The sequence below is a fragment of the Plectropomus leopardus genome, chromosome 17 (assembly GCF_026936395.1).
Source record: "Plectropomus leopardus strain MGB_pleo_1.0 chromosome 17, ASM2693639v1, whole genome shotgun sequence".
In the NCBI taxonomy this organism is placed as follows: Eukaryota; Metazoa; Chordata; class Actinopteri; order Perciformes; family Serranidae; genus Plectropomus; species Plectropomus leopardus.
The window spans coordinates 8324643-8348689 of NC_142192.1; the positions used below are offsets into that span (position 1 = coordinate 8324643).

General features: G+C 40.6%; 1 protein-coding gene across 1 annotated transcript; it reads left to right on the forward strand.

Moving 5' to 3' along the window:
• Positions 1-1742: 1742 nt before the first annotated feature.
• On the forward strand, positions 1743-23287 carry LOC121958006 (glycoprotein endo-alpha-1,2-mannosidase-like protein). Its single transcript, XM_042506846.2, has 4 exons — positions 1743-2883; positions 3928-4037; positions 18038-18114; positions 19318-23287. The coding sequence occupies exons 1-4, from the start codon at positions 2379-2381 to the stop codon at positions 19952-19954; spliced, it is 1329 nt and encodes a 442-aa protein (XP_042362780.1). The 5' UTR covers positions 1743-2378; the 3' UTR covers positions 19955-23287.
• The last annotated feature ends 760 nt before the right edge of the window (positions 23288-24047 follow it).

The following is a 24047-nucleotide window of genomic DNA, read 5'->3' on the forward strand; positions in this document are numbered from 1 at the left end:
CTCCTGTTTCCTTAACTCTATACTAAATACAAAGACACCATCTATTGGTGACATATGGACATACAGTCCATCCCGGGATAATTAAGGTTGTTGGGAGATCATGGTCACCCTTATGGTGCGCATGGCTAAAACCACAAGCATGCAGATTATAAATGTACTATTTTATCTTCCCCACTAGATGTCACCTCAGGCATGTGTTCTCTCTCTATTTGATAAACTTCTGTTAGACCGCCACACACAGGACTTTCAGATTTAACAAGCTATTGTGAATTTCTTTGGGATGTGAATAGGATGTGAATAGCTGTGCACAGCAGACATGAATTAGGTTTTGCAACACAGACTGAGGTCCAGTTGATGGGTTTGGAGTACTGCAGGTGAAAGTAAATCACAGGAGCATCTGTGAAACAACAGGCATTACACGTTCAACAAAAAAACAAAACGAGCCTGTATGAGGGGTTATTAGTGCTACATAGTGAAGCTGAAGGATGAGATAAGATTAAATTAATGGGTGGTATTACTTCGACTCATTCAGTCTATATAGGAAACACATCATTGAGGCTGTCTTTTTTTCAGTTCTGGACTATGGCGATGTTATCTATAGACATGTTTCTGCTTTAACTCTAATTTCACTGGACTCAGTTTACCACTCTGCGCTCAGATTCATTACTGGTAACAGTTACTCCATTCATCATTGCATTTGATATGATAAGGTGGTCTGGTGACAGGCAGCATGCCTCCATACCTTAGCACTTTACTAAACTGGTCACATAGTAACCATTTTACACTTTTAACTGATTGCTTAATGCTCAATTTTCCCCGGACAAATACTGAATTTGGAAAAACTGCTTATAATCTTTTTCGCGGCATCTACTTATCTTTCAATGCACATTCAAACTCAACATATTAATTACTTTGGCCGAGTTTAAAACAATAATTACCAATTGCTCCACTTTTGAATGTAGCTGTTTTTAATGGTGCTCTGTCTGCTCTTGCTTGTTCTTTGTGTTTTCTTTGCGTTTTGTGTTCTCTGTGCTCTCAACATCATTGAAAATGAGGGCGTGCTTTCAATGACTCCTCGAGATTTAAATAAAGGTTGAATGAATGAATACATTTTTACATAGTCCTTCCATGAAACATCCATGTATGTGAAATTCATAGCGTATGAGTTGTCTGCACACGGTTCTCAACATGGAGGTGTGGTGAGGTGGTTAGCATAAACGGAGTTGACTCCATAAACGCATAAACGGCACTAAACTACAGCAACAGTGCTGACAGAGCTGTTAACCGGGGGAACTGGAAGGTAGGCACTGCACTTTTGCAGTGACGCCTTCCAGATATAGGCGGTAACCACAGCATGAGTTCAGTGCCAAGCAGCGAGCCACTGGAATACACAGATGCACTAACATGTAAGCACTGCGGACCGACTTTCCACAACAATACACAGAGACACTGGATTACAACACACGCAGGTAGACTGATTTCATTCTCTACTCAGGACGTCATTACTCCACTATATCTTTACATAGCAAGTAGTAGTTTGCTGTTGTATAAGTGCTCCAAATGTTGCAAACAGAACCTTAGTTAAGTAAAATTTAGTGTTCCCATGATATGATATGATTTAGACATTCTAACTTTCCCAATATAGGCCACACAGAAATGCTTCTTAATATTTAAGAGATGACGCCCAACAAACTCCTCCTCCTGTTTATCTTGTGGCATTAATCACCCCTCATACATGTCGTTTCGATTGAGGTTAATCCCACCTCCCTCCTGCTCGCACCACAGAAACAAATGTTCCATTCTAGCATAAACCTTTTGTAAAAACAGTGTTTCTCTAATGCAGTGCTTCTTCTAGCGACACGACAGAGCTCTTCACGAGAAGCAAATGTGGTCCTTTGTGCTGAAGATGGGATGACAGGAGGAGGAGAAGCAGACGGACGGTGGAACACGGAGGTGACCAGACTCGCTTTATCCACAGGAGCCTCGCTGTGAACAGTCTGGCTTGTGTCTTCCTCGGGGACATGAGGGAACTGTTGAGCGATGAAATCGATTTTTCACTTTTCTCCGGAAGGGCAAAGGATGGAGGAAAATAAAACCCGACGTGCTCATCGCGGCTGTGCGAATGCGAGCGGGAGGCGATTTATTGAAGCATTATAGTGCCGGATGCCTTCAGGTCGTGATGATGGAAGTGAAATGAGATTGCTTTGCTTGTCGTGCGTTTAACAGACTAGATTATGCGCCAGCCGCTGCAGTGACTGAACGCTTTTTATTTTACCTGCTCGACGCCACTTCATGCTGAAATACGATGCCTGCATTGATGAGCTGCAGTTAAGAGGAACCTTACTGGCTGTTTGTCTGCAGCACCACGGACAGCGACAATGACTCGGCTCCGCAGGAAAGCTCTCGTGGCACTTTTCCTCTTCACGCTCTTCATTTTCGGGGCCATGATGGGGCTCAGGACGCTGAAACCTAGCGATGGCTTCTCGGATCTGGCCCCCGGCATGGACTTCATCGGGGAGAGATCCGACAGGAGGCGGCTGGATGTCAAAGACGTGGTGGTGTCGCCGGGCCAGTTCCACATGGGCAGCAGTGACACCAAGGTGGTCTTCACCAAATCGGATCGAGACTACAGCATATTTTACGATGTTCACATCTTCTACTACCTGTGGTACGGCGCTCCCAGCATGGACAACAAGTACATTCACTGGGATCATGTGCTGGTGCCACACTGGGACCCAAAGATCGCAGCCAGTCATCCCCAAGGAAGGCACACGCCTCCGGAAGATATTGCATCAAGTTTTTACCCTGAGCTGGGACCCTACAGCTCCAGGGACCCAACGGTGCTGGAGTCACACATGGCCCAGATAGAGGCGGCTGCAGCAGGTAACTCTTGCAACATGGGCTCTATGTGTTTCACTTGTTACATTAGGCAACAGTGGTGACACTCTTCCAGGTCCCTAATAAGTCCCTATTGTAATCTGAGCTTCTCAGTTTTTTGTTGTGGCTAGTCCGCCCTGTCTGCATGTTACATCACCTTAGAATAAAAGGTTCTATCTGTGATTTCTGTTAAAACTGAGTAATTCATATACTCTTATTCTCTGACTACCTCTTAGCATTATGTCAGGTGTGTTTTTCAGTTCTATGTATTTTGGGGGGACTTTTTTGAATTCAGAAAAAAAGGTTCTTATCCTTTCTGCTATTTGGAATGGAAAACTCTGAAGTTCAGTATCTCAAAACTTCTCAATTCGCGGACAGAACTTTTATAATTCTAAGGTTGTGATTAGTACGTGTGTATTCCACTGGCTAGCTCATCGTTGCTGCTTTGCACTGTGCTCATACGTCAGTTACCGGCCACTAATATGGGGACACCATTATCACAGAGGTGTAGTATCCACCCTCTAGTAATCCCCTGGTTAACACTGTTAGCTCTGTCAGCACTATTGCCAGTGTTGAGCGCTGTTTATTGAGTTAGCACCATTAGCTGCTAACCACCAGCTCAGCCACCTCCATGTTGAGAGCTGTGTGCAGACAATTCATACACTCTTAATTTAGCATAGAGCCCCTTTAAGTTGTAAAGGAACTTTAAAATGTAGCCTCCTCATACACCATTGCATTCAAAAAGCTTTAGCCATCCAGCTCACCAGTTTAGCTGCTATTTAGCTAGATTATAACTTTATTTAGTCACTTTAATGATGTACACATTCATAGAATAATACTTTCAAAAAATATAGATACATTTTTTACACATAAAGAGGAACACTGACTGGAGGTCACAATTTACTTTTGAAAAAGTTGACATTTCCTGCATGTACCACAATCCTCCAATAAAACAATACTATGTAGGCTAATGAGCATTCTTCATTACATTCAAATGTTACGCCTGACTGTACTCAGAGCAGACCTCCTTCCCACCCTGTGCTGTTGTAGGGGTGCTGGTGTTGTCCTGGTATCCTCCCGGGATGGCGGACGACCACGGGGAGCCCACCGAGGACCTGGTTCCCGCTGTCATGGACGCCGCCCACAGGCACAGCATCAAGGTAACTGGTGAGACAACCGGTATGTTTTTCCTTTCTGATGATTTACTGAATGAATTACTTAAAACATTATTATATCGTGTATATAAGATTTAAAACACATTATTTTTCAGGACTTTTGACACTTGTTTTATTACAGTCTGCCATCCATGTCTGTTTAGTGGAGCAGTTTATACTCTAGCAGAGCAAGGTTATGTAAAAGTAACCTATTTTGGCGACTCCCTGGCTGTTTATTTCCTCAAAAGTCAGCACAGTTATGACAACTGCCACTGGTCAAAAATGGAAATTTGATTATTCAGCTCAGCATTAAGTTAAACTTCCAGTTAAAGGTTTACACAGATGTACTTAAGCAGAAATGTTGCTATTGAGCCTGCTTCAACAAGTCATAGTTGGCTATTGCCAAAATCAGGAAGTTACAGCAAGAATGATTATTACACTGTAAGTTTGCTCATGGTTATTTTTACTGAAGCTTCCAACATTTTTGTTGCTCTTTATGTGACCAGATGTTGAGATAATCTTGTGTCTTTTTTGGTGATTATAGTTTGTCATCTGGTCTTTTGTTTCTCTTTGAAATAATTTTGTTTCTCCTTATAGTAGTTTTGTGTCTATTTGTAGTTGTTCTGTGTCTCTTTGAGGTAATTTGGTGGGTTTTTTTGTTATTTTGTTCCTCTTTGTTGTCTTTTGACTCTCTCCCCAGTTTCTATTTGTTCATTTTTTTTCCAACATTTTGCAAGTGAAGGTCAGGGACTGATATTTTAGGCCCCTGAGCCTGTGCCTGGGTGGCCTATTCTGTAATCCATCCTAGGTCATCACAGAAGCTTTGAAAGAAATGGAAAGACTGGTTTTAAGATTTTTCACACTCTAAACTTTCTAAAAAATGGATAGTTTATAAAGTCCCCAAAGATTCAGAACGAAGGCTGCAGTCAGGACATGTGAACCTAACTATAGTGTGATGGGTCCTTAATAAAACAGCACTCTTTCCACATAAGAAAAAGTGTGTCATGCCCTTTATTCAGAATGCAGCATGTCTTGCAGCTGCATTGCATTCTGGTCCACTGAGGCTCCTGACAGTGAAGAAATTTACCTACCCAGTGGGTCCCAGTGGCATCTAAAATTTTGATGCTCTGACCTCAAAACCTGACATTTACAGTTATATGGAGGTTGTTGAGAGATGAAAATGTTCCGCTCTCAGACCGGCTGAGCCAATCCCTGTTTTTAAGCCTTGAAGTGCTTTAGGGTAGATTGTCTATTTTAATGCAGTAGTCCGTCTAACAAAGTCGTATCTACTTTAGCACTGAGGGGTCAGATACCACAAAGTCATACGATGCTGAAGGTGCTTGAGATGGCAGTGGCAAAACAAGCCGAGCACAGACTGTAGATTCAGCATTAAGAGGACAGAAGAGCTTTCCCTCAGACTACTTTCGTGCTCCTTATATGGAAGTCTTAGACTGAGAACTGGGTCTCTCTGTGTGTCTCAGTCAGACTTACACAACAGTGTGTATCGCACAGCTGACCTGAGGGCTAATGCTCCAGTGTTTCAGTGCACCAGAGCCGCCGCTGACAAAATACAGGCTGAAGTCTGTGTTTTTGAGCAGTCATGTGTGTGTGTGTGTGTGCGTTTTCTCCGCAAATGTCATCTGGTGTGTGCCTTGCGTGTCATTTGATATACTGATTACGACGTAGGAAGAGTTTCTCTGTCAACATTCAAAAGCAAAATGAGATGTGAAGGGAGATTCTTGTTCCAAATTCAGTCCAAACCAGACCGCTGGTGTTGCAGATATCAGTTAAAACCAACACATGACAGACAGGAGGACACTGTCTGATCTATAATCCCCTCCAGCGCTCCAACCTCACTAATTAAGCATAGATTGACCCTGCTTGCTTAGTGAAATGTTAATTAAATGCAAATTAAAACTTTAGTAGAGCAGAAAAGTGTCATGTTCTCATGACATAATCTCTCATTACGACAACAAAACTCTTATTATAACAAGGATGCTTGTTTTAATGATTAATGTCCTCTCTTAATAACAGTTGTGTGGGGGTAACGATAAGATTTGAATATTTTAATTAACTCATCAAGACATTTATTCCCTTTAAAGTCAATATATGTGTTGTTGCTAAGAAATATTTCTGATTCTCATTGCTATCAAGTCTCGCAATTTAAGTATTATAGCTGAACCAATCAATATTTTTATATGAATACTGGATCAGTTGACTATATGTAATGTGATTGGTTTTTGAGAATTATCACCCAGCTCTGCTGTTCCTCTCAGCTCTACGGAGCTTTTTTGCATCTGCAGGCTCACTGCTTTGTTGTTCTGGCCCACAACTTTACTATTTTGGTCCAGTCTGGTCCAATTCAAGCAGCAACAGGCAGCTGTTTTCACCAATAACAACTGTGGTGCACCTACTGTACACTGCCTTCCCAACACCAAATGGCTAAAGCCAGATATTTTTGGAGAGTGGAGACCAAAACAGATATTAAAAAAAGAATATTGGGGGTTCTGGTGATGACGTCATACTGAGAGGATCGAAGCCACGTAGCTCCCGGCTGAACTATCCACAAACTTGTATTTTACGAGTCATATTTGTAGCCATACTTAGTATATTGAAACGTGACTAGTCGATGAACATCTCGGGCCGAGAAATGCCGACAAACAAGACCGCAAAGACGCCGGTCCAGAAAAATATTAGCCAGCAAGTCGACAGCGAAGCTACTGCTAAAGATGGCGGAGTAGCAGGAGCTAACCTGGTAGCTGCGGTAACGGCAGAGATTTCGGCTAAAGTTGCAGCCATCGTGGAAGAGAAGATGTCCATGATTTCCAACAAATTGGATATCATTGCAGCCAAGCTGGAAAGTGAATCACAGCGTATTGAGGAGGCAGAAAACCGCATTTCTAGTGCTGAAGACATCATTGCTGATTTGGAGTGCAGGCTAGCAGACACGGAAAATAAACTCGCTACCCTCAGTAACCGCATGGATGACCAGGAGGCAAGATCCCGCAGGGATAATATAAGGATCTTTGGCGTCAAAGAGGGATTGAAGGGAGCAATGCGCTGCATTTTTTTGAAACCTGGCTGCCCAAAGTCCTCCACCTGGAAACCAAGAAAGGCAGGATCCGGCTGGACAGGTGCCACAGAGGGCTCGGTCGACCTAAACCTGGCGTGCCACGCGTAGTTATCATGAAGCTTCATTACCCGGCAGATAAAATGAAGATATTAGCGCTTGGTGCGAAACAGAAGCTCGAATATGAAGGGGCCAGGATCTCCATTCGACAAGACATCCCGCAGAATGTCCTGCAGCAACGGAGGAGTTTCAACGAGGTGTGCCAAAAGCTGATCTCCAAGAACATCAGGTTCAGGATGCAGTACCCGGCGATCCTCCGCTTTACCTGCAACAACAAGGATTTCTCCTTCAACACAGCTGAGGAAGCTGCACACATCATCGGAGCTATGGATGCGGTTCCGTGACTACTGTGAAGAGTTACAGCAGCATACACAGATCGGGGTGTTTTGGTGCATAAGTAAAGTTATAATATGTTATAATAAGTTATATAACATTGTGTTTAATGTATAGGGGCTCCGTTAAATGAGTTCATATGCCACCCCATGCGTACAGCGCCCTATGTGCTGCTACACACAAGTTGACTTTGCATTATACTGGCTACACACAAGGTGACTTTATTGTGGAGGTTCCAGTCGGGAGTGAGTGGGTGTCATGACGGCTGCGTTTCACGGAGAATAACTGTGGACCATGGTCAAGTGCGCTCACAACGCGTTTTGTTTCCTCCCAGCTCCAAGGGACCCTTTGTTTTGTCCTCTTGAGAGGACAGTTCATGTTGAGTCCAAAGGGACATGTTCGTTCCAGATAAGTGTGTTCAATGACAAGTACGTGTTCCTAGTACTTGTGTTGTTTGAAGATAAGTTTAAAGGGAGTGAGTTAGGTCCCCCCTTTTTTTTTTTTTTTCTCTTTTTTTTTTCTTTTCTTTTCTTTCCCCCTGCTCCTTTTGTGCCCTTGTACTACTTATTTTACAAGTTTTGCCTTAAAGCTAGATGCATTCATAGTCAATCATCTAATTGGGTAGAACGATGAACACCACTAAGTATGTTTCATTTAACATAAAGGGAATAAACAATGCTGTGAAACGTAAGAAACTATTATGCTGGCTAAAAAAAGGAAAAGCTAACATAGTCCTGTTACAAGAAACCCATTTGGATAACAATGAACATGAAAAACTTAGGAGAGAATGGGTAGGACAAATTTATTATTCTTCATTTTCTACAAGAAAGAGAGGGGTAGCCATCCTAATAAATAAAAATACTCCGTTTACTTTAGAAAAGTGTGTTAAAGATTGTCAAGGCCGTTATGTGATTATTACAGGATTCTTATATGGGGAGCATATAATGATTGGATGTGCATACGCTCCAAATGTGTACCAAGAAGAATTCTACTCTAAATTATTAGCTGATGCCTCTGTAATGTCTGCAACATTCAGTATCCTTGGAGGAGACTTTAACTGTGTTATGAACCCTGAGGTAGACCAAAGCCCCCTGACTAAAGCCACATCTAAAATGAGGGAGGCCACTGGAGAACTATGTGTAGACTTACAGTTGTTTGATGCTTGGAGAATTCTCCACCCTCGAGGGAGAGATTATACCTTTTTTTCACACCCACACCAAAGTTTTTCCCGAATAGATTATTTTTTTGTTTCAAGGATGGTGCTAGATAGAGTGGAGGAATGTACTATAGGTACCCGTCTACTATCAGACCATGCAGATGTGTCTATTGTGGTTTCTCCCCCCTCTCCCCAACCCTCATCATACTGCTGGCGATTAAATCCCTCACTCTTTAATAATCCCTCCTTTACGACTTTTATGGAAGAACAAATTAATATTTTCCTTTCAATTAATGATAATGAGGATACCAATCCATCAATACTTTGGGATACACTTAAGGCTTACTTGAGAGGAGTCATAATTTCATATAGCACAGCCAGGAAAAGGGAAGCTTTGAGAGAGCAGCTGAATTTAGAGAAACAATTGAGTGATCTTGATAAACAGCTAAAGGATAATTACTCTGCAACCCTGTCAAAAAAAGCAGAAGCCACACGGTCAGCTCTTAACCAACTTTTGACGCAAAAGGCTGAAGCAAGTATCTTTTATGCAAAACATAGGCTATTTGAAATGGGTGACAAACCAGGGCGACTACTTGCACGTTTAGCAGCTGGTAGGCGTGATGTTAGGGCTATCTCATCCTTAAAGGACGAAACTGGGAAAAATCATTATGAGACCCAAAAGATGGTGGAGATAATGAAGAGCTTTTATGAAAAACTTTATACCTCAGAATCCACTACATCATCACAGTGTATACAGAGTTTTCTAGAAAAGCTTAGCCTCCCCTCCTTATCAGAAGCAGATAAATCTGCACTTGGAAGACCGATAACCAGAGAAGAGGTGAAAAATGCAATCAATTCCATGCAGAACGGAAAAGCTCCGGGACCAGATGGTTATGGTCCAGAGTTTTATAAAAAATTAGCAAACTCCATAGATAAACCTCTGCTCAAGATGTACCTTTATTCAATAGAGATAGGCTCCTTACCATGCTCTTTGTACGCTGCCAATATATCTTTAATCCTTAAAAAGGGAAAAACCCCTGATGAGTGCAGCTCATACCGCCCTATTAGCCTGATGAATGTGGACAGTAAAATCTTCTCAAAAATATTAGCGAGAAGACTTGAGAACTACCTGCCACTCTTAATTGGATCGGACCAGACAGGATTCATTAAAAGTAGGAACTCTTATACCAATATGAGAAAATTACTTAACATCATTCAATATGCAAATACTAATCAGGTACAAGGTCTCGTTATTTTACTTGACGCCGAAAAGGCGTTTGATCGCGTGGAGTGGCTTTATCTATTCACCATCATGGAAAAATTCGGACTGGGGGAGGGATTTATTAAACTCATTAGGCTGATATATTTTTCACCCAGAGCGAGTGTACTTGTAAATGGTACAAAATCATCGGAGTTTAAGTTAGGGAGATCCACTCGGCAAGGGGACCCCTTGTCCCCGCTTATTTTTGCATTGGTCATTGAGCCACTGGCAGAGGCTATTAGAAGCCATAACAGCATAACGGGTTTCCAAATTAAATCCACATCATATAAGATTGCATTATATGCAGATGATGTTATTCTTTTTCTCACCAACCCAGAAGAGTCAATACCAGCTCTGATGTCTGTCATCCAGACCTTTGGATCTTTCTCTGGATACAAGATTAATTTTAGTAAGTCAATGGCTATGCCAATCGGATATGGTCATAATGTGCCAAATTTACCAAATTTTCCATTCCTTTGGTCTGCTTCAGGATTCTCATATTTAGGCATTTTTGCATCCCAGAATATTAATAATTTATTGAGACGAAATTTTAACACTGTACATAAAGATATCAAGAGCGATCTTAACAGATGGATAGATTTGCCAATTTCTTGGATGGGCAGAATTAATTTAATAAAAATGAATGTTCTGCCTCGGTTACTTTATCCCATGCAGATGTTGCCTCTGTATATTTCTAAAAAGGTAGCAAGAGAGGTTGAAAGGGATTTTTCAAAGTTCATTTGGCAAAAGAAAAAATCCAGGTTAAGTATGAAAACCTTACAGCTTCCAAGAGATAATGGAGGTCTAGCATTTCCTAATATTATATTATACAACTGGGCCTGTCATGGCAGATCCATCTATGATTGGGTTCACTGCTATTTAAAGGGAATAGAGGACCCACCTGAATCTTGGGCTTGTGCTCCATTTAGATTACTAGGAGAACTCTCTTGCAAAAAAACTGCCCCGCCCAAAGTAAGGGACAATCAAATACTCCAAAACTCTATTAAGATCTGGCACGACATGCATAGGTTTGTTGGTAGAAAGGGTACCTTTTCCTATCTGACCCCACTTGTGGGTTACAGGGACTTCTTACCTGGCATTGAAAATGTTGTATTTCGCTCTTGGCAGGAAAGGGGAGTAAGAGTGGTTGGAGATTTGTTTGATGATAATAATGTCCTCATGTCCGTCCCACAAGTACAAAACAGATTTGGACTCCCACAGAAAGACTTTTTAGCCTATCTTCAAGTCCGTCACTTTATTAATACAAATTTCAACCCAACTCAAGCAGAAACACTGAAGGGACCAATTGATAAGCTCATAATTAATTTTACATTGAATAAAGGTCTTATCACACATTTTTATAATAGACTTCAGAGTTGTAACCAACACAATGTTGATGGGCTTATTAAACGATGGGAGGAGGACATTCAAAGTGTATATGATGAAGATGCTTGGGAAGGATGTATTCAGACCACCCACTCTCTGTTTCTCAGCAATAAATTTAAAGAAATGCAATATAAAATACTTCATAGACAACACAGGACACCTCATGCTATGAACAAAATTGATCCTAATAGATCACCATTGTGCCTGAAATGTAAATTAGCTAGTGGGACATATATACACTGCTTCTGGAACTGTCCAAGAATATCAAAGTTCTGGTCATGTGTATCTAAGGAAGTGACAGCAATATTCAAACACAAGATTTGTAAAGATCCAGGCCAGTTCCTATTGGGGTTGCCACCTTTAAATAGAGTTTTGGATGTGAAAAGATTAAAATTGCTCAATAAACTCTTATTTCTGGCCAGGAAATGTATACTATTTAATTGGATCAGTGAGAAACCTCCCACTGTGACTCAGTGGTACAAAGAAATTTTTAGAGTTTTTCCTATGGAGAGACTAAGTGCCAAATTAAAAGGAAATGACGACACTTTTATGGACATATGGCAACCTCTAATAGACTACCTGCCTAAGGATCTAAGTGAAATTATCCAGAGGGGAAATACTGGCTTAGAAGCTTCCAAACAGAATGATTCAGAAATAAGAAATACTCATTAACAGGTACAGGGACACACGTATTTTCATTTGCTGATAAGTTGTTGATCTCTTTTTCTTTTTATTATTATTATTATTTTTTTATTAATATTACTCTATGTAAGTTTTTATTATTACTATTGTTTATTTCATTGTTTTTTATCTTTTCTCTCTCTCTTTTCTTTCACTCTCTCTCTCTTTCTACTTTATTTAAGTCTTCTCTCCTAGCTCAGACCAGTGTCGGATGATGTATGGTTGCATTGTTGAGTTACAATTCTGAAAATAAAATAAAGTATGATTATTAAAAAAAAAAAAAAAAAAAAAGAATATTGGACTTAGATTCATCAGGTGACCAGAAATGCAATCTCTCTCTTTGTTTGCTGCATATGTAAAAAGGCTATCGTTGACCAATATACCAGATGTTTCCCCAAAAATATTGAAAATACAGCTAAAGAGATTAAACTCACAAAAAAAATATTCTTATACTTTATATGTGAGAGATTTTATCAGTTGCTTTAATGATGGCAGCAATGCAGATAAAAGCTAAATGTTGTTTTTCAAGAATTGAAACTGGAGTTCAGTTTGAAAATACAATTTTATGCGAGAGGTTTTCATGGGTCTGAAGTAACAGACCTGAATACTAAAGGAATTGGGAAATTTGTTCAGAGATCTGTAAATAGAAAAGGACCTGACACAGACCCGTTTGACCATGATGAATTGTGGACCTAAAACCCGTACAAGTCCTGCGTTGGGTTTCAGGTCACATAGGGTCCAGGTATACCCGTTACGACCTCTAATTAATACCAAAGATTAGAGATAGTCAGACTTAACATAATTGCTTGCTAGTGACTCCTTACACCTCACACAGTCTCATCATCTTGCGCCACTTCCTCAACACTCCCAATAGGATTTTTTAAAATTGTGTAGGAGGCTGGAGAGCAGCATATAACTCTTTAAAGCACTTAGCTGTAATTATAAGCAGACCTATTATAATGACAAAATTGTCTCATTATGACAGCATAGAGTTATAATGAGAAAATGTTCCCGGCCTTAAAAAGAGTCCTCAAATTGTCCAGAGAAAACCTTATTTCGCCGACGTAGTGTCTGTGTTTCTTCTCTTGGGTTTTTGGGATAGAAAGCATCACAGATTCGATGGAAGGTATAAATGTGTCATGTGTAGTACACTTAGAACACACTGAGATCATTTCGGGTTACACTCTCTGCCATATTGAGACCTCAAGAAGAAAAGTTGTCACACACAGACTAATGTTTTCTCCTCATAACTGTATTTTCCATCTGCACTTTTGAGTTTATCATCTCAGTTTACATAACTAGCTGATTTAATGTAGCACACACCAACATGATGAAATAACTTTGCTCCAGGTTAGAGTTTGTCATCATCTGAAGAAAAGTCAAACATTGTTGAGAACTGTTCGGGAGGCCTTGTTTGTTGCGGCAGTGGTGTCGATACACCTGAGGCCCTGAACGTAAATACGAGACTCTGTCGGCCTGGCACTACACGAAGAGATCTAAGCAAACAAAACACTTTTCATCCGCATCCGTCCGCGCTTTATTCAGCCAAACAGGAACAGATTGAGCAGCGTCTTACCTCGCTGGCCTTTCATGATTTCCAACCAGCCGAGACAGCTGACAAGCTCGAGCCCGGGCGCCAAACACCGCCGTGTTGCCATGGAAACTGTTTCGGAAGACCTTGCAGCCTCTTTTGAAAGATGGAGTGGGCGTCGAGCGCTCCGTGTTTGTGGCTCGACAGCTCTGTCAATGCTTTACTGTTTGCCACTGAGCTGCAGTAGATCCTTTTTTCCCTCCCTTTGTGACTGAAGAAAACAAGCATACCATAGTTTTTCTTGAATGACAGAGGGCATCAATCACTCAGCCTCCAAAACCACTCAAACCAGTCTCATATCTCTAGTTTTAGTGATTTTTTAAAAATTTAGTCCATTTAAAAAATGAACTAAAACACAGTCTGAATCTCATTTAAATCTAAAAAAAAGACTGTGCAGATACTCTGAAGATATTACTGAGAAGTAGCTAAAAATGGGTTTCTGAAACACTCGGGTCAGTGGAATAGACGTCATCCTGTTTCACCTGAACATGCTGACAGATGAGACGACAATGCAGGACAAGCCTGTGGGGATGGTGAGCATCTGCTTCTTTTGTTCTCTACTCCTCCTCCTCCTCCTCCTGCTCCCTCTTAGCTCAATTTTCAAGAAATCCTCAGCATCCTGCAGACTAAAGTTAGCTTCTGTCTGCCATCCTGTCTCCTCCTATCTTTAAACTAGAGGAAAAAGGCCACTGTTTGCCTGCCCTCTTTCTCTTTGATGACTGATGGGCTATTGGACTGAGGTGCCTCCCCAATGGAGGATTATTTTTATACCATTTATCAGGAAAAAAGGAGTGCACAAAAGTCTCCGCTTATTCACTGGATCTGTAGCAATTAGTAGGAAAAGACACAAAGACAAAAGGAGCTGCAGTGATCGTTATATTTGCAATTGTAAAATATTACACCTTTTGTAAAATGTTAGGAATTTTTGCACACTTTTATGTTGGCATTGTATGTTTCTGCAAATACGTAACATTTGTCCATTATTATATGGCTTTGAATCTTTAGGTGTATTTAAGTTTCAGCAGTGTTGTGGTAAATAAATAATCAGGTTTAGGCACAAAAACTGCGTGATTATTGATCGAAGAGTGTCTGGTTTTGGTAGCACTATCCCAGCAAGATATGCAGTGATATCCTGGTAAAAAGAACAACCACTGCTTGCAACACTATTCCACCAGAAAAAGCAGGAGAGGTCTCTGTAAAAAAACAACCACTTTATGTGGCGCTACCCTGGCAACAAATGCCGTAATGTCTTGATTTAAAAAAAAATAAAATACTGCGATCTCTCAGAAAAGAACAACAACCACTTTTTGTGGCTATGTCCCATCAGGAAACGGAGTGATGTCTGTTGCTTTTCATGGCACAGTCCCTGGTGAAAACACAGTGAGAGGTTGTTAAAAACGTGTGTTTAATGCCTATAAAGTAAATTCAGCAACAGCTGACTTGCTAAAAAATAGCGAGTTTTGTTGGTCTCTTTGTCTGCAGCTTTCGCAGGCATCTCACCATCTCCCATCCCCTCCAACCCCTAATGTCAGCACTCGTATTTAGAGTTTAATGTATCCATGGTCTGCGGAAACATACAATGCCAACATTTTCTCCTGCTGACAGGAATGGGAGTGTTTGAGTGTTTGGTGCTGTAGAGAAATGTTTAATGAGCGCTGCAGTGTTCTCAGTGTATCCTATCATGTTGACATTAGATCTCAGGGCTAGAACACAGCCTTAATCCTTCAATAATACTTATCTAAAGAAGAACGGTTCCCAATAAAAGGTCAGATGAGTCAGTCCTGCAGTATTTGCACACCACTGAGCAGCAGGGAAATGTTTCATAAAAGCAAAGGAAGGTTTTCTCTGTGTATAAACAGGAGCCCACTGCAGAGAGGCTATTAAAGCTTATCACACATTTCCTCTGTCAATCATCAAGAGGAACACACACATCCACAGTGGGTGCTGGGCGACAATTATCCACACAAAAAAATACAAAGCACACTATCTTGTTCCCAGTTCCTCATCCATTCCACATGGACGTGATTGACAACAATTCAACCATTAATGACCATTTGTAGTCAGAGAAATGTGTCTCAACACGTGTCCTCTATCTAATGATCATGTCTTTGTGGTCAAAATGTTGTCAATCATGCATGTAGACAGCAAAATGCTCCCTTGTTTTTTTACACTCAGTAACACCTTGTTTCATCACAGTCCATGCAATGTGAAAATGTGTGAACAAACACAAAGTACCAGGATGTTTTATGCATAATTCAAGATGTCCTTGCAAAACACGTTCTAAAATAAACCCTTTGAAAGCTACTTCATAGGAAACAATTGTAATGGAGCTTACATTGAGAAATTGCCACTGTGTATGTGTGGTTTTGGTAACAGAGTCCAGTTTCCAGGCCACCTTTTTAACTTGGACTTGTCGCTGTCTTGTGTCCGTTTCCTTTGAGACCTGTCCTAATGGTAAAATGGCCTTTTTCTGTCATTACTATAAAAGATATATGTATTTTAAGGAACCATTCGTTATGTACATATCAGGGGATATTATATTTCAGAAATGTCCCCTTTAGTAATGAAACTTAAAAGTTAAAATTGAAGTTGACTATTTCACTATTGTCATGCATGCAGGACTGAACCCCAAAATAAATAAATAAAAGCCATAAATCTATCCCCAGTACTTAAAAATGATTTGATGTCCCTCCCTCTAAGGATATAAATATCTATGAATGATGATATATGTCTTCAGTGTACGCTGAGAATTTATTGATTTTTTTGCCTTTTGACAAACAAACTATAATGGATATGTTATACATATAAAACTGTTCAAATGTAACACAAAGAAAAGAAGAGAGGAGAGGAAAAGTGCCTGATGAAGTTTTGCTGATGAAAATATTGCATTCATAATAACAATGTGGGAACAAAGTGTGTTGATTTTTTTCTCTAATAAAAAACAACAGAAGGTTTAGTTCTTATTTCCAATTATCATTGCAAAGTCGCTATTCTGAGCTGCAGTGATGCAATACGAGTGTAAAAAGCATCGACATTGTCAAGAAAACAGTCAAGAATGAAAGAATCTGTGCTCAAGTCCAATGCTGCTGTAATCATTATATATTTACTGTAGTGATCCATCAAACAGTCAGACAGGACCATGTTTGTTGGGAGCTGGGTTTTTAAAACTAAAATGGACACATTAAAAACCTGAAGCAGCTAGGAAAAATGTCAAAAGCTCTCACCGGTTACTTTAATATAAAGTCCGTCTTTAAGTCCCTGTCAGGAATAATGATGCCGTTTTTTCCAGTGATTTGATTGGTCAGTTGGCAGGCTGATGACAGGTTTTGGTCCGATTCTCCGAAGTTAACAGGAAACCCTGTGTTGAGTCCAATGATAGCTGGCTAATCCATTAATCTCACTTCTTGGTAAAGGCCTCAGGTCAGGACCGCAGCCATGTTAAATACACATCATTTTTGGCTTACTGTGAATTAGGACGAGTTATCTGCACTCGGTACTTAAACACAGTAGGTCTCAACCTTTTTTATATCTGGACTGACATCAGTTTTCTTGCGCTGCATTTAGACCCCTTTCATTTGTACCATTTGAGGCCGGCGCAAATTGGTTCCATTTCTGTCTAAAACATGGGGAGAAAAGGGAATGACCAACTAGGCAAGACATGCACCACAAACAGCAAGAAATTAACAAAAGGTGACCAGATTTTTTCTTAAGTAGTTTTAAAAAAGAGAGGAAGAAAAAAGAAAAAAAAGGTAATTTTCTAGTAACTTTTTTTGGCAAATTTTTGTGGACATGTGCTGTTGAGTTGTTCATTGAATTCTCCCCATGTTTTTGAAAGAAATCAAACAAACTTGCTCAGGTTTCAAATAGCTAAGGCACACTCTTGGTTGTCACAAAAATTCAGAGAAGCAACCTCCTAAAATAAATGCCAAAACACAAAACAAAAACATAATAAGAAGAAAGAAACAGGGCTGTAAATGTGTGTTATATCTCTGTCAGCTGTTAATGTTGCGGTGACTTTCTGTTATGCCTGAAGCCCGTCCTTTTTTCTTAGGAAATATTTTTTTGGCCTTCCAACACATCCCAGCTGCTTTGTGTTTAAGTGTCTCTGGAGCTTCGAGGATTTTAGCGCCTCATTTGACAGGATGTCACTACGTTCAGCACACTGTGCTTCTGGCACAGTATCACTGCCTGCCGTTAGGAATCCCAAATTTAATGTATTCAGGGTCATACTTTTTCACCCACACACTTTGGAGCTTTTACTGGCACAGGGTTGTATCGCATATCTCTTTTTTTGCTTCAAAAACTGATCTGTAAGTTAGATAACAGTGGCAAAACAGGTTAGTCTTTAACTGAGTATTTTCCATTTTTATCGAATTCACTGCATAACACCTTAAATTTCAGGTTTTTGTATAATTAAGTTTTTATGAACTTTTTGCTGACATCTGTGTTTAAATTGTGTTTTGCACAGGTGGCCTTTCACATACAGCCATACAAAGGACGGACGGACCAGAGCATGCATGACAACATCAAATACATTATTGACAAGTGAGTTCTTTTTTTGATACGCCCACTTTTCTGTGCGCCAGATTTGTTTCCTTTCCCCCGACCAAAGACGGGAGCTCTGATGTTAGCGATCTGTTGAAACATGAGGCCTGATAGAAGTTGATGAGGAACAGGTTGTTAAATATAGATGTCTCCCCTGTGATCCTGCTGCAGTGGATCGGCAGGTAGCTTTTGCTCTGACCTCGACCAGTCTGAATGTGTGCCAGAGGGGACCCGACTGTCTCAAAACATTTGATGATATTCAGCTTTTTCTAGAAATCAGAAAACGTATGAAACATGTTAGCTTAAAGACAGAGATGTGGCGAAAACCTGTGAGGCTAATCAGACAGTGTTTCATCTAATAAGATATTCAGTAGTAGTCTGATTTAAAAAAAAAGAAGCCCATGGTCTCACACTGTGGCTAGGAACAAAAATAAAGAGTAATGATACAAGACTGGAGTAAAATCAAAGCTCAGCCTCGAGAGCCTCGAGTCAAATCCGATTTCTGGACTTTAAATTGCTGCCAATGTTTTCAGAAACCTGCTGTGCTGACCATCTGTATAAAATGAAACAAAAATGGAAACACAAGGAAAAAAGATGACGGTTTCAGTAAAGCATAAGTATATCTGGATGTCTGACACAACCTGAGAAATCTTAGCTGTATTAAAGATGCTACGTGTGGCATTTTAGCACCATGACATTTGAAACATTAGCTTTAGTTGCAATCAAACAAGACCACTGATAAGAGGATTGGTTGCCCTGGCCTTTAGCCTCGCTAACCCACTGACACTGGGTCATAATGATGCCCATGAGCTTTTTAGCATAAAGGGACAGTTCACCCCAAAATAGAAAAATGCATATTTTTCCTCTTACCAGGAGTGCGGTTTATCTGTGTAGATTCTTTTGATGTAAGTTGCTGAGCATTTGAGATATCAGCCATAGAGATGTCTGCATTCTCTCCAATAAAATGGAACTAGATGGCACTCGGCTTGTGGTGCTCAAAGCGCCAAAAAAATACATTTAAAAAAAGCCACTATGTGAAGAATTCAGATATTTCCCCCAAGTAGTAGTTACAAAATGCACAGACAGCCAGCAGTGCACACTGCCACCCTTATAATCGCAAAAAAACTAATTGTATTTGCTTTAAAAATGCTTTTCAGTGCATATTATAACAGCTTGAAATTCTCCCTCTCTTATTTTCCTCAGGTATGGAAAGCATGGCGCCTTCTACAGATTCAGGTCCAGCACAGGGCGAGTCCTGCCTCTGTTTTATGTCTATGACTCCTACCTAACACCACCAGAGTCCTGGGCAGAGCTTCTGACAGCTAAAGGTTCCCACAGCATCAGAGGCACGCCTTACGATGGCGTTTTTGTTGCCCTCATTGTGGAGGAGCGCCACAAACATGACATCCTAGCTAGCGGCTTTGATGGCATATACACCTACTTTGCCTCTAACGGCTTCTCCTTTGGCTCATCCCACCAGAACTGGAAAGCCATCAAGGCCTTCTGTGATGCAAACAATCTGCTCTTTATTCCCAGCGTCGGGCCGGGGTATGTGGACACAGCTGTTCGGCCGTGGAACAACCACAACACTAGGAACCGTGTTAACGGACGTTACTACGACACATCCTTGCAGGCGGCTTTGTCTGTCAGACCAGAAATCGTCACCATTACTTCTTTTAACCAATGGCACGAAGGCACGCAGATAGAGAAGGCTGTACCCAAGAAAACAGTAACTCGTTTGTACCTTGACTACCAACCCAACCGGCCAGATCACTACTTAGAGCTTACGCGCCAGTGGGCCGAAAACTTCAACAAGGAGAAGGACAAGTGGCTGATGTGAACATGGCTTTGTTCCCCTGGAAGATGCCCTGAGCATGACCAGAAATGACATGTAGTTCCACTGTTAAAGACAGCTCCTTTATGTTGATCCACTTACCTGTTTTTCTGATGAGATTTTCTCTAAATGTTCACTCTACCTTTACTGTTTTTAATTGCTAACATTTTTGTACAGGTTAATAATGTCTGTTATGTGTTGAAGGTGCAAAGTCACGATGATGGACGGATAATTTCCTGATTGCATCTCTGTTCAGTATCTGTTTCAAGAAAGTGCATCTATGTACAGTAACTCTGCTCTGTAGGGTCATTTCTTATTTTCTTATGATCAAAGACTGTTCTTTCCTGTATTTCATTTAAGACAAATTAAAGCTTGTGTTGGTGAATCAGTGGTGTCACTGCACCAAAAACATAACTTCCAGGAAAGGTTAGAAATAATAAAAGAAGTCTGCTCAGAGCAATGGGTGGGTTGAAGGAATATGGTATTCCAATCAATCCCATTATACAGAGTCTAGTTTCTAAGTGGCATTTGTTTGTAAATGACAAAGTAATTAGTGTGTGCAGAATACAAAAGACAAGGCAGAGGTAGAAGCTGCTGAAAGCTGCTCCAGCTGGTCTAAATGATGGGTGTGTTGAAGTTCTGAATCATGCTTCCTTTGTTACATTGTCACATTTTAGTCCACACTGTGCAATTAAAAGCTGTTTAGGGTTTTAAAATGTGACACAGACTCTCAAGTACTTTATTGATCAGTATTTTGTTGTAGGACAAGCAATTCAGAAGCAGAACAAATGGTACAAGCCTCTACTTTGAAGGATAATTCAGCTAAATTACAACTTGGGTCTTGTTTTCACAGTTTTGGACAGCTCTAAGTGCAGGTGTGAATGCACCCAATGTGCCCTCAACATACTTTGGGCCTGTTTAGAGCTGGTATTAGCCCTTATTATTTCCCTTTTTTGAGTCACTTGAAGGCATCACCTCACCTGCCATCTCAGTATCCTCTCATTAAAGGCAGGTGTGCTAAATTTGTTGAGCAAGGAAGACACCAAGAGAAAACCAGTCTTCAGTGTTTGGTTAAATTTTAGTCATGTTTGATGAATTCGTCGCTCCATTGATTTGAACTTTGTTTTCGTAAAGGCCTGTTCATTTTGGGGTAATGTTTGTTAAGGATTTTATTTGGTTTTGACGCGACAATCAGACCAATCAGTTTAGTCTCATCCAGCAACTCTCCATATGTCCTGCAAATCAATGGACACCCGAAGCACCCTGGATCATCAAACAAACAGTGAGTACAATCAAATGCAGCGAGTTGGTCATATCTACCATGACATCTGTGGGCAGCAATTTCAAGTTTATTTAGAAACCGTAGTACTAAGGGGTTTGTTTAAAAACAAGCATGACAGTGGTTGAGGGTTGAAATGCAATGGAGGAGGTTAAGCTAGAGGGAATGAAAGCGGAGCTGAACAGGGACTGATGATGAGCCACGTGGTGTCATCGCAGTCCAGTCCATTTGTATTTAAATTCTTGTGAAAGGTATCTGAAATCAGCACAAGAAAAGAAGATCTCGCTCCATGCTTCAAAGGGTTAAACATACAATAATGGGTATTATGGGTTTATGGTGGAGTACATTTGAAGTAAATGCAATAGGAAGTGCTTGAATGTTAATCAATAAAATATGGTGTTTTCACGTTCATTTTAACAGTCAATTTGGATTATGTTCCCAGTCCTGCATTAGTGAGAAATGAAGTGTTAGTATTTCAATGAAGTATTAGTATTTCAATGAACAAAACTAAAAGAGGGCAGAAAGGTTCAAGAGTTCAAAAAATTTGCCCCCAGCGTGCTCGGTGGTAGCACCCCGCCAACTCGTGGACATTTCAAGCAGCTCCAGTCAGAATGTATCTCACTAAATTCCTAAACCTCTGGAGCAGCTGTCAGTGTGCAGACCTGACTTTAGGTCCATGATGAGGGGCAACATGCTCATGTGTAATTTGTCAGTGAAGCTTGAGTAAGTGCCTCCATGCCAGGCAGTACAAAGTGGAGCACATTAGGCGCAGTGAAGCAGCCAGTGTCCGTGGTAGCCTGCCCTCAGCCCTCGTGTGAATAAGAAATCACTGGAGCAAAGCGGATCCCTCGGGACACTCTAATGCCATGCTTTAATGGTTCTGCCCACATAAAGCCTTTGCCCATGAAAATGACATGTTAGTACCAGGCTGCTGTCAGCACACTTACAAATGTTGGGCCTTGGAGCAGCTAATCATTGCTAATCTACAGTTCGGGATTTCAAATGCCAGTGCAAAGTGTTTTTCTGTGCATTTTTTTTCTTTGGAAAAGCCTCTTAACAGTATTTGGGTCCTTGCAGGAGACTAAAATGCCTCCCTGAGACCCAGGATAATAAAACACTATGAGCACCACTACAAGTAATACTGATGCTATGTCTTTGCCTCAAGTATACTTATAAAGTGCTGCTCCTGCTGTTACTACTAACTGCCCAATGCTGGGGCATTTTCAGGGTTGGAAATTAAGTGGTTCACACAGTGACAGGTGGATTCAATCGCCAGCCAATCAATAGATTACCTTTTTTTTTTTTTTCGCTGGTGATTCAGCAGGTACTTGCATATGTTACCAGCATTTGGCTGGTGCCTGGTGCTAATTTCAAACCTTGGGCATAGTATCTGTTTCTTCATTTTTTGCCTTGGCCTGTGGCTCAAGAGATGGCAATGTTGGTCAGTAAGTTGGCCTACCATTTTATGTCAAGAACAAAGTATCAGCCCATACAATTAAAAACTGGCGTTCTGTGTCGACCCTGAGTTTAGATTATTTTGTCAAAACTACTACTTTTGAGGTATATTTGAGGCAAAGCAGAGACAAACTGATCTGATTGTATGGGGGCTACACGAGGTGAGTTTCCATTAACTCTCAAATTGTGCAAACAAGTCAATGAAAAGAAAACCTCCCATTTATCACAAAAAAACGCATGCATGTGGTGGTATTTCAGACGATTCGAAAAAGCCATATTTTGCAAAACTGCAATGGAAACCCTTTGCTTTTATAGGTCTCATGATGCTATGGGTATGTGCTTGTCAATAGGAACTGGCTCCCTCAGGCATGATGCAGCAGGCGCTACAAGAGGTGTTACTGTTGAGTCAACAATTGCAATTGTTAACAACTGTTAACAATTGCTTATTGTTAAGTCCAAGAAATCCCTCATACGTGGCTGTCCCCACGTATAAGGGGCTTGCCTTTTCATTATTGCTTGCATAACACACCTACGTCGCCTTCGATTGAAAATAATGACGGACAGTGTGGTGGCTGCAATAAAAATAAACCTGCTGATGTTTTGAAGATCCATCGCCATGCTTCTTGGAATGTTATTGCCATAGGAGGAGTCACATAATATCGCAAGAGAAGTCACATATCATCACTCAGAGAAGACGCAGTCATTTTGCAATTGTGTTTTATCGACAATATCACTTTTTTGCATAAACATAGAATGGAAACCGGCCTTCAGTGAAGAAAATCATGCTCATGGTTACAGCAGAACCATCACCTGTAAGGCAAATTTGAAGATCAGTGACAGTTAAGGATTGTGATTATTCATTTAATATACAGTTGTATGTACTATTAATTTTTGTTTATTAACTGGCCCCTGGCTTTGGTCATTTTGCAAAAATGGCCCCCGGGCAAAACAAGTTAAGAATCCCTTCAATCAGCTATATAAAAATGATTAATGTTTTTTTCTAATCACGACTAAAAAAGGACATGTAAGGTACTTCCTATTATTATCATATTTCAACTCTAAACATGCTGACAATGTTATAATGACAAAATCAGGCAATTTTGTCAACGTAAGAGGAAAAGAGTATCACACAAGCTTTTTTTGTATGGTGCCATATGTTTCTGACAGGAAACCATTAGGTAAGAACTTTCAACGCTAATTAAACATCTGCGAAGAGACAGGTCATTAATCAGAGGCATCCTCGATCCAAAATATCATGGTAGAAACAAAGCTATGTATTCCAGGCTTTGTGTATGTGTGTGTGTGTGTGTGTGTGTGTGTGTGTGTGTGTGTGTGTGTGTGTGTGCACGCGCATGTGTGCGTGTG

Coding starts and splice junctions, on each gene's coding strand:
- LOC121958006 (XM_042506846.2), top strand. CDS start 2,379: ATGACTCGGCTCCGCAGGAAAGCTCTCGTGGCACTTTTCCTCTTCACG. Junction 4,038..18,037: donor CCCACAGGCACAGCATCAAG/GTAACTGGTGAG, acceptor TGTTTTGCACAG/GTGGCCTTTCACATACAGCC. Junction 18,115..19,317: donor ATCAAATACATTATTGACAA/GTGAGTTCTTTT, acceptor TATTTTCCTCAG/GTATGGAAAGCATGGCGCCT.